General features: G+C 35.2%; 1 protein-coding gene across 5 annotated transcripts; it reads right to left on the reverse strand.

Moving 5' to 3' along the window:
* LOC128555766 (monocarboxylate transporter 12-B-like) lies at positions 1–7,953 on the reverse strand. Of its 5 annotated transcripts, none has more exons than XM_053539200.1 (7): positions 5,337–7,953; positions 4,467–4,926; positions 3,436–3,579; positions 2,652–3,188; positions 1,664–2,170; positions 1,132–1,257; positions 1–850 (listed from the first exon to the last, which is right to left on the reverse strand). In XM_053539200.1, exons 2-7 carry the CDS (start codon positions 4,849–4,851, stop codon positions 711–713), a joined length of 1,839 nt encoding a protein of 612 aa, XP_053395175.1. In that variant the 5' UTR covers positions 4,852–4,926; positions 5,337–7,953; the 3' UTR covers positions 1–710. The 5 variants fall into 5 exon arrangements, with proteins under 5 accessions (XP_053395175.1, XP_053395176.1, XP_053395173.1 ...); XM_053539201.1 differs by having other exon boundaries at positions 2,021–2,170; positions 4,467–4,931; XM_053539198.1 differs by having other exon boundaries at positions 4,467–4,931.
* Between the last annotated feature and the right edge of the window lie 6,768 nt (positions 7,954–14,721).

Genomic DNA, 14,721 nt, shown 5'->3' on the forward strand with positions numbered 1-14,721 from the left:
TTCAGTAATTTTGGACATTTGCATTTATTGCAAAAATATTTCTAACTTCCCGATTTCTTCAAACGAGAATATCTATTTATAGTATAGTAGTAAAGTTCTTATGTTGCCCCGGGTGACAATGTCTTGCAGTGCCATTACTTGATAGTTCATTAATTGCTGCTTATTAGAACTAAAATATTCCTCTTGCAGACATTTCTGAATGAATATAGACATGTAAGAGATAATAGAAAAAAAAGAGAAAATATTCCGCTGATGGAATTGCTTAAAACTGTTATATATAAGAAATTATATTAGTACTGTCCAAACAATGACTAACAGCGATCTGAAAACTATTACCCAGTTGCATTTGTTCATGATTTCAAAACGTAAAGATCTGTTCAGTCCACTGATGGAGTGTAAAATGATTGTTATTTATAAATAGTATTTTTGTAATGCAATACGCTTTTTACAAGGTCAAGTATAACTGGATCTTTTGAAAAATGAAAGTTTAAGAGTATAATATGATAAATGAAGTGTTATGTACATACAACGTACTACATTTTCTTTCAAATGATTGTCATTTTGCGACAGTCTTCTGTTTAGATAATACTTTATTTCTCTTGGAACAATACTTGCACTGAAGGCTTAAAAAATTCTGGTAACTCTGGATATGAATGGTAATATTTGTTTTAAATATGTATTGTTTTGTCTTATTAGAACGCTCTTCTCCTTTACACTCCTTTACACTCCTTATTTTTACGACATCTCCTTATACAGGTTACAGGATACAACACTATTCCACTCGCAGTCAAAGTGATGCCACCAATTATGAAAGGTATATCGTAACTTCCTGTTGCATCGTAAAGCCAACCTGTGCAAATTAAATTAAACTACTTAGATTTGTTTAGGGTTTGGTTCAACCACAAGGATTAAGAAATCATAACATTCTTAAGGTTGTAGATTTTCCATTTTCACGTTTCGCAGGATTAGCAGAGCTTTAACAGTAATGAACAATATGAATAAATGATATATAAGTTCGTGAATGCGAGTCGCTCATTACCTGTAAAATATAATAGCAAATATCTATGAAATTACTTTAAAAAATTAATTATACATCAATGCTCATATTGTCGCAATGCGTTTTGCCCTTACCTGCAACCGGTGGACCCATCAAATTTGCCATCCCTTTAAACATCAGTAGCAAGCCGAAAGAATTATTTAACAGCTCTAGTCCTAAAAGGTCAACAAGGACAACTGACATCAATGGAACATACATACCTGAAAAGAAAACTATTACGTATAGTCTATAGTGCTTGAACAATTCCGTAATTTATCGGTAAGCTCATCATACTTCTAAAACAGTACAGGATTAAGGAGATACAAATTCTAATTAGAAAAACCAAACTGAATTTACTGAATAGCTGAACTATAGAAATTCAGTGACCTGGTTTCAGTAGAGAGCTGGAGATCCTATATTTATAGTTCAGTGAGTACTGTATTATGTAATGCCTTTAGATACCTTAATATGTGATTCTGTATTATATCAAGGTTCGGTGACTTGTTGCAATAAGAATAATTATAATGTCATCAAAATTGCATATTATTCTTGCTATTTGTTTGATGACATAAGAATCCTATAATGGCAAATAAAATACAGTTCATCGGATAAAACAGAAATACTCACCAAATGAAAGACCAAACACGCATGAGAACAGAACTAACGAGGTAAAATTAAAGCACAAAGGACAAAGGGTTGTTGCAATACCACATATTGTCAATGTAGTATTGAATAGCAATAACCGATTAATTTTGAATTTGTCCGCAATAAGTCCACTTAAAATTTTTCCAAAAGTATTCGCTATCCCAGTAATAGAACCTAACCATTTAGCACTCTCTGTGTCTATTCCCTGATCAATGGCGTGACCATACAAGAAAACGAACGGGACATTGAGGCTTAAACTGGCAAAGACATTTGAAATTAGATACATTATGAAAACCAAGTTCTTCTGTGGGGAAAAGTTGCACGATTGCTTCATCGTACGCTGTAAATCGGTTCGTCCATAGCCACAGCACAATTTCTTTGCAAATTTGGTCTTGTCGTCAGTTACCAATTCAAAACTTTCGGTCTTCTTGTCCGACGTGGGGAGCAACGCAGATGTATTGGAATCTATATCACTCAGAGAAAGTTCTTCTGTAATTAGAAGCATTAGTGGAATATCTATACATCTAAAATTGTTAAAGATTTTTGTTCTCGTCAACAAAATTACATTATTATCTTATATGGTTATAAAGCGTTTTTCTTGTGATGAAGAAGAAAGAAGAACACGTGAACAGAGTTAGCACAAAGCATATTTGTTATTGATCTTTAACTATTCATATCAGCATAATGCACAGTAAAATCGTTTAATTTTGATTTTGTTTTCAAGTGTCTGTTATTCTCAAATGACTAATTAATGATAATAAATTTTCTTTGATTTAAAATTATAATTGCATAAAGCTGTTTTTTTAATGATAATAAGTGTTCTTTGATTTAAGATTATAATTCCATTAAGGTGGATTTTTTTCCGGGTTGACGAGTACAAAACCTTCACGATAATTAATTTCCCATATACAAAACTAATTCACAAATATCTGGTTCTATCATTAATACAGAAAAAAATACATGTACCTACCATGTCGATGAAATTGATCAGCCATATCCTCTGCACAAAATCGCTGTTCTTGTGGGTTCTCTTTCTTTTGTAAAGAACTTTCACGGTGAAACGAGCCCTTTTTATCTTTGCAGGCGTAACGTTTACTATTTTCAACTTCTGATGTTGAAGGCTGCTCAAGGAATGATTGACTGCCATGTACATAATCACTGTTATCGGCACACAACCTTAAATCTGTGGTATCGCTAGTCAATAGGACGTTTTCTTCCCTAACTTTATGTTTTTCTAAAGCCATTGTTTCAGGTGCGGATGTTGTTTGCTTTTCTAGTGGTCTAAATATAGCTCCACAAAGGACACAGTTTAGTACAATACCCGCTTGAATAAGTAATGCACCTCGCCATGCATACACGTCAATTAAATATTTTGTGACCGGATTAAAAATGAACGAACCTATACCGCTTCCACATGATGCAAGTCCAACCGCAAAAGTACGTTTTTTTTCAAAATAGTGTCCTACGCTAACAACAGCTGGTAAATAGGTCAAACAAAACCCGATACCTGCAACGGAAATAACGTTATGAAGACCATGTGTCGGATATGAATTTCTTTAAGCTTACACAAAACGTTTGAAAAATATAATAGTGCAGGTAGATAACTACTTTAACGGATCTATATATCAAAGTCAGAGTTTTATCTGATAAGGCTATTTTTAAAGCTATGCAGTTATAAATGCAATGAATTTAAGATATAGATGTGAAGTTGAAAACATATCTGTAAAGATCCCTGGGAAACATAGGCCACTGACCTGAAATTGCACCAAAACTGAAATACAGGAAATAAAGATTTGGTGAAAAAATGCTGAGCACAAATCCTACGGCAACAGCCACAGAACCAACTATTGTTGTTAATCGACATCCAAACTTGTTGGTCAAGATACTTGCTAATGGGCCTGAAATACAGTATATGTGAAAATATTCATCCAAAAACACAGAACAATGTCAATAAGTTAGTTGGATCATATTGATATTATAATACATATTCAGGCCTCACACTAATACGACAGACATAGGATCTGTTGCACAGACATTATGAAAACGTTTGTTTATAAATATCATTATGTAAAGGGCCTCTCCGCACAGCCATTAATAAGACAGTTTCCGTGGCCCAGCGGTTAAAGTCGCTGATTTCCCTCCCATGCATGAAATAGTACTCAGACAGGTGACCAGGGACTTCTTTCACCATCGAAAGCAGAAAAATTGCAATAAAGCATAATTTTATATCAGTATAATAGGAGTCCCCACAACAAGAACAATTAATGGAGACAAACTATGTTCGATACCTGTTAATAGCTATTCCAATTGCTTATACACGTTTCGCGTAAATTACAAGTTAAGAAGCGTGCATTTGCATTTCAAATAAATATCATTATCATAAAGAATTGGGTCCCCAGCGAGAGCAACAGACGGGATATTTTCTTATGCACATGCACAGTAAGTATATATATTAGTGGAACTTTTCGAATGTATAACTGCTATAAAAATCTGTATACATTACAGTAAAAGCTTTAAATGAGCCGCACCATGAGAAAACCAACATAGAGCATTTGCGACCAGCATGGATCCAGACCAGCCTGTGCATCCGTGCAGTCTGGTCAGGATCCATATTGTTTGCTTTCAAAGCCTATTGCAATTGGAGAAACCGTTAGTGACCAGCATGGATCCTGACCAGACTGCGCGGGTGCGCAGGCCGGTCTAGATCCATGCTAGTCGCAAATGCACTATGTTGGTTTTCTCATGGTGCGGCTCAAATGCATATATAGATGAACAGTTTACGTACCAGCGAATAACTGAAAACCCATTACCAGTGAACCTATCCAAGCAGTCTCCCCTTTGCCGCCTTTATAATAGTCTAAGAACTCTATATATAGAATTCCAAATGAAAATAATATTCCATCAGTGATTAAATGCACCAGAAAGGAACCGAGAACTATCATCCACCCCCATCCACCGTCCGGTGGTACAACTGTGCCATCGTTCTTCTTTAATGCCATATGTTCAGTTTCTTCGTCAGGCTGCACATTTGATATAGTGTTCTTCTTTAATGCAATATGTTCAGTTTCTTCGTCAGGCTGGACATTTGATATAGTATTCTTCATTAATGCCATCTGTTCAGTTTCTTCGTTAGGCTGCACATTTGATAACGTGTTCTCATTTAATGACATATGTTCAGTTTTGTCCGATTGTACAACTGATATATTGTCTTTCTTTAAGGTAGTTCTGCACGTCCGAATAAAAAACTGTTCTACAATGTAAAATCTGATAAACACTGATTTTTACAAACTTCACAATATTCTTACAAAATCCGGCAAATAAAAATTGATTAAACAGGAACACCTGCATAATTATAATACCTTCAGCTATAAATTACACCTTCACGTACATTACTAATTTGTACCTGCAGGTATAAAAGTGTACCTGCAGGTAAAAAATATATACCCACAGGTACAACTTTATACTTGTACGTACATTTCATATTTGTACCTGCGCATATAAATGTGTGCCTACAGGTACAATTTATATACCTGTAGGTACAATTTTATACGCGCAGGTACAATTTTATACCTGCAGGTACTTTTATATATATACCTGCAGGTTCATTTTTGTACCTGCAGTTACAACTTTATTACAATTCGGCGTATCTCTTTACCTTTAGCCCAGATAATACGCTATACAAGTCAGCCAACCTTTTATATCAGTATCAGTACGTGAGAATTTTATTTTCAAACTCTTATTCAATAAATATGTCAACTTTAAGAACTGCATCTCTCTGGGACACTTTTTATTAAATGTTCACGCGCCAGTTAACAAGGAACAACGGTAACGATGCAAATCAACGTTTATTGGCAGAGAAACGTAAATCAACTCTTTATGATTACAAATGGAGGAGATAAGCAAAAGGGCGACAACCCTTGCAACATAAAGCTAACAACTGTATGCCGTACTAATACCGTACAACTGTGTATACAGTGGCGCAACCTCTTCTTTTATCTTTAAAGAAAAACTATTCTCAATTATTAAAATAGTTAAGCATTCCAATTATTAAAATAGTTAAGTATCCAACTTAAAAGTACAAGTACGGTAGTTCAGAACATGAATTTATATCTCAAGCTGATAAAGGAAAAATATGTAGTTTATGTGCCGCATAAGAATTAACCATAAGTAACTGCTAAACAAAAAGTATGTCAATATTCAGATATGTAGGTTATTTAACACTTGTTTAGTAAATATACCTATTTTATACTTAATGAGATTTCCTAATCATATAAAACATAAAACAGAAAAGCATAGTACAAAGAAATGTTAAAAAAATATACTGTCACATGGAAACATACGGATTCTAGTCCTATAACATGAAAAACATTTCTCAACCAAACTCTTAAGCTATCATAGATTATCAATATTCCAATAAATGTACACCAGTGTGTACTAGTGGTAAATATACCGCCAGGTTTACAAATACTGGTATGTAGTTTATAGTCATGAATTGTTTATGTCTCATAATACTCCAAGTACTTGGAGGTTTACGACATCTTCGTGGTCTAGACTGTGGAGTTTCATCTATATCTTCATCAGAACGCCCCTTTTCCAGAGGAGGGCTTTCATCAAGTTCGCCGATTAACATTTAAGGTTCAGAAGGCTCACGAAGGACATTATCATTTAGTAATGGTATAGTTAAAGTCGGAGGCACTGGAACCATCTCAGAAATGCACGTGTTTGATTCAGTGTCCTCATTATCACTCTCATTTTCAAAATCTTTCAGACTTGGGGAATAAATAGAATGAATCTCACTCTCAACGCGGTAACATTCAGACAGTTTTATTTTGTAAGATGTAGCGCGTAACTGATTTCCTGTGAACTTTTTTATAAAGCACCATTCATTGTCAATAGAAACAAAAGGGTATATGTCCCTCGCACGAGATTTCTGCTTGTCTGAATACAAATATATTAAATCTCCTACACTGACCTGGTTTGAACTGTGTGTAACATTAGGACATTTAGATTTCTCACTGTATTTATAGTCTGCCTATATATCCAAAAAGAGGCCTAGAAATTGCCTTTGATGGCATTTTTTGTTAATGCCCAACAGCCATTAAAATTGGAAAAAATTCAGGGGGGCTGTCGCCTTCTAAAGGTCATAGTAAGGTCACAGCACAAGGTCAAAGGTCAGTAAGTGCATTTTTGTTATAAACGTCAGATTTTCGCCATTTCTGCTACCTTCTAATAGAGATTTTCAGCTTACTTCGACGCGTACTGCGGACCACGGACTGCGAACTTACTATAGGGGTTTTCTCAAACTGTATGTAAGTTTGTTTTTTTCAAAACTGAACAGCGGCGTACTTAGCATCCGGTTCTAATGCCGTTATACTGTTTCTATTTAAAATATCCGAGAAAAGATAGTTATAAGATTTAATATGCATTGTATTGCGTTTATGAATTACCGATATACATGTATTTTGTCTTACAAGCATTCGTAACAGTGTGGGCGCATCTTTTAAAAAAAATATCCTTTTACCTTTTATACCTTTTTTATTAACGTATCTATTATACTCAAATCTTTCGACATCGCAAACTTATTCCTTTTTATCTGAAGTGTAGCAACTTATTTAAATGCTTGTTGTCAATTTCGTGAGGATCTAGCCAGTATTCGCTAGCAGCGAAAACGGCTTTTAATTCAACGATCAACATACCTTTTAGTCAAGGATTTGAACCAATGACCACCTGGTAAAGAGACAGACACTTCCCCTACCCCTGTGCCGCAAGAGGTTCGCTTTTTTAAGATCAGGGAATCAAAACAACATTATGTTACAATTGAGTTGAATATTTGGTATCAAAGAATGTATATAGTGATTTTGGAAACATAGTTTCGTACTAATGCACTCGGATTGCTGAAATGCTATTGTACGACGCACAATTTTGAAAATGCACGAAACGATGCGTGACAGTTTAATGCACCGCGGTAAAAATGTCTTACTTGGTATTAAACATGTATATTCTGAACTATTTCAAACCCTACAAATTCATTTTTATACAGTACTGAATTCATTCAGTTTTCCCGGTCACGTTATCTTATCAGGATATAAAAGATGGCTACATTATAAATTATTAAACCAATATATACCGTGAGTTTTCATGAGTTTAAATATTTGTCCAAGTTCCCCAAAACCGAGTATCTACACATACCATGTGTATGCATGTGTTCGAAAAGGTACAGGACCAAAAAGGCTTTGTCAATGATAAAGGCTTGTCTCGACTACTAAGCTGGTTGTATCAAATGACCACACAGAATTGTTCAAATGGTGTCAAAAATATAATTTCGCTGACAATTCTATGCATGCACTCAGGCCATAAAACATTTTTCGGAATATGATCGGAATTTGACCTTGGACGCGTCACATGCCTAATGTACACAAAACAACTTTCGGCCTCCGCTGGGTTTTAGATTGACATTTTGACAGCCAGTTTTAATGGTACTTAAAGATTAAATTCCAGTTGAGACTGATAATTCATACTGAGTAGTCACTTTAAGATAGTAAATTTAAAACAACTTTTAACATGCAATTCTGTTATCAGATTATGAAAATACGAAGTGGCTATTTCCATTTGTATCTCCAAACATGCTGATACATAACTAATTCAGGATGTTTTAGCTAAAATATGGTAATGTATCGGATCTCGTTTCGACGGGGTTGAAATATACATGTATGAGAGCTTCCAGTATGTTAAGACAAAGTGTTGAAATAAATCATTCAAGATATTTCAGTAAAACTTCTATTTTATCGAACATTAGATACATTATCAAAATTAATGAAAATCAATGACCTTTTCCGTACAGAATTCTACTAGAACACGGTATATATACTATACAACAAAAACGGACTTTAATTTCATTCAGGATGTTTTATTAACTTTTAACAATAATATTTTGTACTTCGTTTTATTTATTATGTTGCTAGGAAAAAACTAGTCTAGGAATTGTATTGACGGACACATACACCGTTATTTTCAAATCCATGTTTCAAGTTGTATTATTAATGCATGAACATATTAAGGTAAATTATTATCGTAGTAATGTGGGTTCGAAACTTCACATGTCATATCGTTCGATTCGCACGGAGGTTAAGTAACGCCAGAAATGTCCAAAAATATAAAAGCAAAATGTTAAAGCATACGGATAATTGAATAAACATGCTTAATGCAAGTAAAATATGACAGCGTATATTTAGATGACATCAGAATATTGCGATTACCTGTTTTAAATGTAGCCTGTTCACTATCCATATATTTTCAAACGTATATATAACAGCAGATAATCTCACAATACACTAATTTGTACAATGAAGGCAAAAGTTACAACACATATAGGTAAAAGAAACATATATACCCTAAGTATGTTTTCTGTTTTGCGAACCTTTAAATATTTTGAGAAAACCCGTACTGTAAGTACGCAGTCCGCTGTCCGCAGTCAGTGTCGAAGTAAGTTGAAAACCTGTTATTTTTCGGTGATAATTATAAATTTGAGAAGTAAAATAAATTACTTTAAATAGATTTATTGCATTTGAGACAGGCAAAATTAACTAGAGCTATCACTTAAGGTGATGAATGTACCCCCCGCATGCAATGACACAGTACATTGCAATTTGACGCACACAAGATTGCATAATTATGTGGACTGTATGTATATAGACTGTATGTATACAGTATAGTAACAAAAAACAAAGTCCCATAACTATGCAGAATATTTATCTAAAAGAACGTAACATGAACCATGCACAACTAGGGTTGGTACTGATCACTTGTGTGAAGTTTCATTAAATTGTGTGCAAGGGTTCGGAAGATGAGGCGTGCACAAGACTGCATATGAAGACTGTATGTACATAGTATGTTAACGAGAAACAAAGTCCCATAACTCTGCAATTTTTGTCGTTGAAAGAACCTAACATGCCGCATGCACAACTACTGTTGTTACTGATCACTTGTGTGAAGTTTCATTAAATTGTGTCAAGGGGATGAGGAGAGATGGTGCGCACAAGATTGTGTCTATGTATATAGTACAGTAACAAAAAACAAAGTCCCATAACTCTGCAAGTATTTTTTTCTGAAAGAACCTAACATGCCCCATGCACAACTACTGTTGTTACTGATCACTTGTGTGAAGTTTCATTAAATTGTGTCAAGGGGATGAGGAGAGATGGTGGGCACAAGATTGTGTCTATGTATATAGTATAGTAACAAAAAACAAAGTCCCATAACTCTGCAAGTTTTTTTTCTGAAAGAACCTAACATGCCCCATGCACAACTACTGTTGTTACTGATCACTTGTGTGAAGTTTCATTAAATTGTGTCAAGGGGATGAGGAGAGATGGTGCGCACAAGATTGTGTCTACGGACAGACAGACGGACAGACAGACAACCTGAAACCAGTATACCCCCCTTACAACTTTGTTGTCAGGGGGTACAAAAACGACTAAAGTTATTTCTATAGAATGAGCTTAATTTTTCATAAGCTTTGATATTTTGTTCATTTGTGAAAGATATCTTTCTCATGTTTCTAAACTTTCCGTTTTCAGGCTAACAATTTCCATAAATGCTGGTTGAGTACCTGTATGATTGTCTGTATAAACACAACAGGTAGAAAGTTCTATGGCGCAAATTTTATAAAGATTAGTACAGTCAAACTTGAGGGGCCTCCGTGGCCGAGTGGTTAAGGTCGCTGACTTCAAATCAGTTGCCCCTCATCGATGTGGGTTCGAGCCTCACTCGGGGCGTTGAATTCTTCATGTGAGGAAGCCATCCAGCTGGCTTACGGAAGGTCGGTGGTTCTACCCAGGCAGGTGCCCGCTCGTGATGAAATAATGCATGGAGGGGTACCTGGGGTCTTCCTCAACCATCAAAGCTGGAAAGTTGCCAGATGACCTATAATTGTGTCGGTGCTACGTTAAACCTAACAATAAAACTTCGTTTGCTCGAATTCGGATACTACTGATATCTCTTACACATTTTGCTAGTCCCGTCGAGCTCTAGCAAACACGGTTTGACTGTACTAACCGTTGCTAGATCTAAAGACTCGGATTGATTAAGTCTATTAGTGGAATAGTTTGAATTGTGCGAATTCTCTCAAGCATTATCTAAAATGGTCTATGCTGTCAATCAAGACTCTATTCCAGTGGTTTACGCATGTGCTGTAGCAATTTTATGAATGTGTGGGCGTTCAGAAATACTATCTATAAATAATCAAAGCCTTGAGATGTCTGGTGGTTGCGGGTTTTGCTAGAATTATTTTCATTTAAAATGCAAATCTATAAATATACATGTATAAGGAACAAATACTAATGTGCCTCATATCTAAGATAAACTCTGCCTGACCTTACATGAACAGCTGGAAGTCAGAGATGTAACCATGGGCTGGAATACCTAATCATTGACAGATCTTATATAATCTAAATGGCCAGTGTGAATGGATACTGGACGATGAATAAGAACTACTTGATCATTGATAATTCATCCGCATTGTTCATGAATGGGACTACTTTGTGTAGCACATGAACATCCTTCCTTTGGTTGTAATTTGGAATCAAATAAAGATACTACATGATTGTCAGAAATACACTTAACTTTGGTAGCGGGATAAATCCCGCAACCAAAAATCAAGCAGTAGTTAATCAAAATGTAAATATAGATATAAGATAACTGCAAGTGTTATGTGTGTGTTTTTAGGGTTCTTTTCATATTTTTTTTTTCATTTCATTAGCATGAAAATGGTACACTATATAATTTTGAATCAGCTAAAACTTATTTTGCACATAAACATTAGGCTTTTGTCAGAACTGGTAGCCGCTCTTCAAGTGTTTACAGTATCTACAATTTTGTAACTATTTGTTTATGTTGGTCCTATAGATGTCATAACTTCAAAAAGACTTGACCTGACAGGAAGTGAGGGTGTAGAAGCAAAGCCAAAGATAATAAGGATCGAAACAGAAATAGCGTGCTGAATTTTCAGAAAAAAAATGATGCAGATATCGCATTAAGAGCTTCGGTGATAGTTCTTGAAATGTGTTACTTAATTACAAATACATAAAGTATGATAATAAAAGCCTGACCGATAGTGAAAAAAGAACAAAATTACAGCAAATCAAAAAAATAATGTATAGATTAACTAGTTGAAATCCTACAGATCTGTTCTCTTTTGTTTATTACTGTACATGTACTGTGTACACCTATGATGTGACCAATATTCAGATATTCCTCTGAAATGGTCCTATTTAAGCATCACCGAACGGACAAATTAACATAAATATAAAATCATATAATAAATCATCACCAGATTTGTATTCATTTCTTTAGGAGCTGAAGAAGCATCTCATATAAAACTATTATAAAAATGTTACTTTCAACAGTATTTCAGTCATTTTGCGGCAGAGCCTCTACAAGTAGTAGCCTTTCCCCGCAAGTAACTGCCAACTCCTCCATATGATTCAGAAGTGGAGGACGAAATTACTTCTGACAATGTCTATTATCAAATAATCATGGAGAACATTTACCTCTCCCGGGGATCTAACTCACGACCTCGCGGTCCTTAGGTATGCGCTCTCCTTATTGAGCTAAAAATACTTGGTTGTATACATGGCATTAAAGAGATTTTAACTATTTACGTGAGAATTTTTATACATTTAAATGTAATTCTTTTTCCGCTCTAGTCTTCTTCCTTAAAACCTATCATATTTTCTCTTTCACACACATTTCTCAAAATGTGTACAATACATGTATTCTTCTTATAGCTGATACCTTTAATAACTAAGAAGTCATTTTTAAAAGTTCTGTTTTGACCATGACATGTCTGTGACCTTGAAATTACATTGAAATAATCCTTTGATGCAACAGTACCAAAAATATTTCTGTAGTTGATCCACATATAAAGATTAGCAAACATGTCAAGTATAACATACTTTGCCATCGTATGCCACTTTTCCTAGATATATATTATTCTATTACAAATGTGTTTATATACTTTTAAAATCATCATCAGTTTATAAAATACTAAAGGGCGTCGAGCCACAGTATTTATACCAGTTCAGTTGGTATATGAAAATAAAATGAGTGCAAAACGGCATTGTGTATTTGTAAATGCACCCATTTGACCTTTGACCCAATTATACAGTAAAGAAGAACCCTAGAAGGCGACAGCCCCTTTTAAATTTCATGTTTTATCCTAAGGAACACTTTTATACTAATATACGAGCATTAACAAAAAATGCCATCAGAAGTCACATTTTCTCAAGAAATTGATAGACTATTATGATTACTTTCACGTAAACTATGCTGATTCAAAACGATGTCATGATCTATAATGTGAACTGATCTCTATGAGTCCATAGTTCACGCGCTGACAAGCCCTGATTGCGAATACGTGAATTAAGTCGTGAAACACAGATTGAGAGATCTAAACTAGACAATGGACCCCTTCTTGGTTCAAAACGCAATAGTTCAGTTTCTAGCTTTGCAATGGCTTTTTCAGCAACAGGGTTCTTGTTGTGATTTTTAACCCGTCCAATCTGAAGTGAAATGTTATACTGTTCAAGAAGTTTGTTATCCTTCAACGAAGTGAATCCTGGAGCAGGATCTACACGGACGACCGCGTTTGGGCCATTTAATGGATGCATTCCAACCATTACACTGACTAAGTTATCGCATAATGTGTCGCGTTTCTCATCTGCAATAATGCAAGCTGACGTGTAAGATGTGACAGTTTCACGAACGACAAGTACAAGTTGGCGGTTTCGCTTTAAGACATCAGCCGCGAAATTGATACCGACACGCTCAGGTGGTTCCTCTGAGGATTGTTTCACGAGACATTCAGGAAATTGCTCAAGAGAAGCACACGTATGACAACTCTCACACACTCTGCCAATAGCTTTTGACAGATCCAATGCATAAAACCGACGCTTAAGAACTAATTGTAACTGGTGTTTGGTATGATGACAAAGTTTTAGGTGCAAAGCGGTTACCAAACCATCCAATAGGAGAGATCGCCCTGACGTCACGCATCAACACCTGTTTATCTGGCGTTGGGCAAAACAAAATGTTTTTACATTGTTTGTGTATGGATCAGAATTTTCAATTTTAAATAACTTTTTCGTTCATATATGGATTTTTAAAATTTAAAAAGTTTTGAAATGCTAACGATTTTCATATTTTCTAATTCAAATATTTTTTGAAAATGAATAACCGTTTTAAATGACATTTGATTTTAATAGCGGCGTAGCGATGCTCCAAACTTTTAGAAAAAACTGTAAGTTAAGCGTTCATAATTAATTCATTTTATATCAAAATAATATTTAAAAGTTATCAATAAATTGCTTGTTTTATATTCTTTCCATTGATCAAAAACAATATTGATATCATCTGTGTTTTAAGAAAGTTTAAGCCGTTAGAAAAACATCACTGTTAACAGAAAAACATGAACGCTCGGTGTCTGACCACCCGATCTTTGTCTTATCAGTTCTAAAAATAGAATATACAATGGATTTGTATACAAACACGATCTCTCCTATACACTGCGCGGTACGATAATTAAGTCAGCTGGAGGTAACAATGGATCACTACGTCTAACAATGAGTAAACCATCATTAGCGATGGAAGCTACACTGAGGTATCTTTTTACGTCTTTCACTTTAGTTTGTTTCTTGGACGGACGCGTGCCTTGCTTCAAATGAGCCATAGTGCGACGTAAATCAGGGCACTCTGTCTGGAGGTCTTTCCAGGCTGATCTTGATGTGAACGGTAAGCGACTGTTATTTTCAATAATGTCCTGAATGCTAACTGATCTGACTACTGAATCCTCAAGACGACTTATAAATGAACACACTTGACACCGTGGTTCCAAGCATTCGGCAGCATTTCTACTCGCGAAATCTGAAGGAAAGTTAGCTGACCCAGCAACATGCTGCACACTCACTTGATACCGACTGGCCACAGAAAGAAATGAGGTAACGCGGGGACTTGCAGAAAATTCACCGCGACCAAGTTTCAGTATA

This window comes from Mercenaria mercenaria, chromosome 3 (genome assembly GCF_021730395.1).
Source record: "Mercenaria mercenaria strain notata chromosome 3, MADL_Memer_1, whole genome shotgun sequence".
Classification (NCBI taxonomy): domain Eukaryota; kingdom Metazoa; phylum Mollusca; class Bivalvia; order Venerida; family Veneridae; genus Mercenaria; species Mercenaria mercenaria.